Below are 4,324 nucleotides of genomic sequence, written 5' to 3' on the forward strand. Positions count from 1 at the left end.
TTATTATACCAACCATTCATTACAATACCAATAGTCCACAATTAATTTTCAGTGAACTAACATTCATAACAAGGCATAAACAGTAAAACGGTTCACTTTAACACCATAACCAAACTTAATCGCATTAAGTCTAATAGGTCTTTAAACTAACTAAACTGACACTATAAGCTACTAACACATTCAGTTACAAATCTAACAATTTCAAACAACCTTCACAACTTGACTACAAGTGGAAAAAATCGAATTTCTACCTATATAAAAGGAAGATGAATATTTGAAGAAAGGTGCATAACAATAACACAATACAATATCTTGAGCATAACTCCGAGATTTCATTTGTAACTATTATTGCATAAGATCTTAAGATTTCTTATCTTTGTAAATCTTAGAAATCTTATGAGGTTAAGAAACTTTGTGGTTATTGCACAATAATTATACTTATGATTGTGTATCCAATTATATTGGCTACCATTTCTACTAAACTATTTTTTTTAAGTAGAGGAAGTCTCTTGCATGCGTACTTGAGCAGGGAAATCTCTTTTCTGTGTGCTTGAACAGTAAAGTCTCTTTCTAGGTTGATTGACTAGTGAAGTTTCTTTCTAGGTTGATTGAGCAAGTGAAGTCTCTTGCAATGTTTCTTGAGGAGAAGTCTCTTTCTAGGTTGATTGAGCAAGTGAAGTCTCTTGCAAGTGTGTTTAAGAAAAGTGTAATTTGTTGATTATAGTGAAAAGCTCTTCTTGAGGCAATGGGACTGGACTACTCTCAATTAAGGAGAGGAACCAAGATAATCTTTATGTGTTACTTTCTTTTACTTCTGATCATTTATTTTTTCTACTATAACTATTTCTGATATTAAACTCTAAACATTGTTCAGATTATGAAGTTGCTTGATCAGAAGAAAAACAAGTTTTTGGCATACACAATTTAACCCCCCTTTCTTATGTATTTTTCTCACCTTCATTCTCTAGTTCTTTTCAGATATTTTTGATAAATGCATACAAGAAAAGTCTAAACATATGTTTTTTTAATACTTTTTATAGATGAATCAGAGCTTTTTAAGATGATTACTTGTAAAATAAGAAGATAAGCGTCGACGTAAATCTAGCACTTACGGGACATTGTTGTAATATCTCTCTTGTGAGAAGGTTGTTTTTGGTTGTGAGTTAAACCATTTTAAAATCTCTCATTTTGTTTTTTAGGTGAACCTGGTAAAACATCTATTTGGTTTCCGAGATCTGCCTATTAATATCTCGTATTTGGTTGAGAGGTATTCGTAGTTAAAACTCTGTTTGGTTGTGAGGTTAGCTCGGTGTTAAAAACTCTCATTTGGTTCGAGATTGTTTTAGTTTTAAAATCTCTTGTTTTGTTGGGAGGTCTCCATAATCAAAACTCCATGTTTGATTGGAAGAATAACCGATATAAAACTCTAGTTCTTTTGTAAGTAGGTTCGTGGGCAAAAACTTATGAAAAATTCATACAAGATCGTAATGGATACTCTCAAGAAGGAATTCTTGTGGGAGAGGAGTATGTAATGTTATTAGACCGAACCTCTATAAATTTCTGGTGTTTTTTCTCTTTTTTCTTATCTTTTCACTTCCATGTCATTCATTTACTTTTGATGTATTTCGTTCTTTCTAATCTAACTTTTCTTATTTTAATCCTTTCATGTTGTTTGTTTTACAAATGTATTTCAAACTCTTATTTTATGAAAGATTTTTATTTAGACATCATTTTTCAAACTCACACAATTCACTCCAATTGTGTTTGGAGTCACTTGTTCATCATCTATTACAGTAATTGTCACACAAGTCAAACTAAGTTGATATTATGGAAATTCATATCATGATCCATTGAGTATAGTAATCTTATTAGAGCATTTTAATACTTGAATTTACAACATGTGATGCCACTTATGTCTTGTGTCAAGTGTGTTTATTTATGCACGATCCAAAAACACAATATATATCTACATTGAAGCACATCATTCGATACATATCATTCCTAGTGATATCCTCATCACATATACTGATGCATGTTATGGTGGATGTCCAAACACCAAAAGATCCACATTTAGGTATTGTGTATATCTTGAGGACAACCTCGTCTCTTGGTCAACTAAACAAGATCCACATCTTGGTATTGTGTATATCTTGAGGACAACCTCGTGTCTTGGTCAGCTAAACAACAACCTACATGTGTTGTTCTGGTGCTAAAGTCAAATATCATAGAGTCGATAATATATTATATAAATTATAGAATAGAACATGACAACTCCTTTCTCTATCAAAACCTACTCTTGATCTCCCCTCTCAGAAACTTACTTTTGACCTCCCCACGCTCCAAAACCATGGAAATCTCCCTCCTTAAATGCCAAATAAACCTATAAAAACATCTTATGTCTTATCTTCGAACTACCACCGATTGCATGTCTTTTTTAGGTCTCGATCTCGCAGTTGTCCGTGATTATTTATTGTGATATAAAGAATTATTGTAAAATGAAGACAGTATTTCCAAATTAAATGAGTGCATTTTCTTTTTTTAAAAAGAGAAAATTTACCTTACATAAAAAACAAGGACAAGGAATAGGCAAAAAGACATTAAATGACTTTGACATGATAATTCATGACAGCACCAAACCCAATTTCTTATTTTAGTTAGAAGATATATGTAAAATTGAAGCATATTCATTACTATCTTACCCTTAAAACACATAAATGATTCCCTCTCAACATCACAATCCACAAAAAGTAACAAAGCATTGAATTGTTTTTTAATTTCAGCACCTGTATCTGAAATCTGAATATAAATTTCGCATTACAGAAGTTACAATCCCTCTTTCAATTATTAAAAAAAGTACTAACGGTCCTTTTCCCCGGTTTGCAGTTCCGGTTCTTGTCGCTTAGAGTCACTCCTCCAAAAACCGCTTCCGCTGAACCGGGCCCACATCTCTTCTTCCAATTTAACATCCCCCGGCAACTCTTCCTTCGCCAAATGCTCTTCCAACGTGGGCCCGACAGTAACCGTTTCAGGGCCAAGCCCAGGCCCGCCAGGTTTGTTATGATCCAACAGTGCCGCTTCGTTCTTCTTATTTTTCAGCAACCGTTTCTTCCTCTTCTTTTTCACCGCTTTCTTCCACAAACAAGCGGGAACTTTGTACGCAGCGAGCGCCACCATGTCCATTATCGCGCAAGGAACGCAGCAGCACACTGCAGCGCAATCCGCCGTCACGTTGCCGGCGACTTCTCCGGCGCGGCGACGGCCATTAGGAAGTTGTTGCTGGCGGATCATTAAGTTGGGGAAAAAGGAGACGGGGAAGAGAGAGAGAGAGATGGAGAAGGAAACTAGAGAGGTGGTGGGAACGGAGGCGTGCAAGGACGCCGGCGAAGCATTTGAGCGTCTAGACCATAATGGGTTGGAAGAGGAGAAAGGTATATGAGTAATTTGAAATGGAAAAAATGGTTGGGAGAGATTAAAAGAAGGAATTGAAAGAAGAAAATATAGAAATGACAACAGATGAACCTGCTGGCTTGATGTGGTGTTATTTCTATTTATATTTCATTTTGTTACTTAATTCTCCCAACCGAAATTCATTGAACTAATGTTTTTTAATTACTTAAAAAAATATGAGATTGGCGTTTAGATGGAAATAAAAATTTATTAGAAAAAATAAAAAATAAAAAATAATTAAATTTGTTAATGTTTTTTTAGTGAAAATAGTTTGATTCAGATAGAATTTTGGATTAATTTATTTTTTAAAATCGATTCAAATCAAACAAAATCTTTAAATATATATCTTTATGTTTATTTATTTTTTCTTTTCTTAAAATATTATTTATTATTTAATTTAATTTATTTATGTTTATTATTTTATTTATTTCAATCATAAGTGGATCATTATTATTTTATAATATTATCTTTTAATATTGTATAAGTTATATATTATATTAAACTTATTATTAATTAGTACTTTTATAATATAATAAAAAATTATAATTTGTAATTTGGATATCTAAAAAATCGAACTAAATCAAATTGCATGAAATTTAATCGGATCAGAGTGCATTGGATCGGATCGAGTTTTTTTAACCAATCATCCAAAATTGAACTAAACCGCAAGTAAATTTATCTTTGGATCGGATAATATCTTACTTCAAAACCGATTCAAACCGCATCGCGAACACCCAACTGCACAACAACCATCATTTAAGAATATGTTATTCAGTAATATCATATTAGTAACATAAAAATAATAGTGTGATTTAAAAGAATATACGATTGATTAACGGATTAACGGTGTAAAATTATTTTATTTTATTTTAAAAAA

General features: G+C 32.4%; 1 protein-coding gene across 1 annotated transcript; it reads right to left on the reverse strand.

Annotated features, from left to right (window-relative positions):
- Positions 1 to 2,616: 2,616 nt before the first annotated feature.
- Positions 2,617 to 3,548, reverse strand: LOC127086709 (uncharacterized). The gene has a single exon (XM_051027502.1). It carries the CDS (start codon positions 3,286 to 3,288, stop codon positions 2,857 to 2,859), a length of 432 nt encoding a protein of 143 aa, XP_050883459.1. The 5' UTR covers positions 3,289 to 3,548; the 3' UTR covers positions 2,617 to 2,856.
- Positions 3,549 to 4,324: the final 776 nt, after the last annotated feature.

This window comes from Lathyrus oleraceus, chromosome 5 (genome assembly GCF_024323335.1).
Source record: "Lathyrus oleraceus cultivar Zhongwan6 chromosome 5, CAAS_Psat_ZW6_1.0, whole genome shotgun sequence".
Lineage (NCBI taxonomy): Eukaryota > Viridiplantae > Streptophyta > Magnoliopsida > Fabales > Fabaceae > Lathyrus > Lathyrus oleraceus.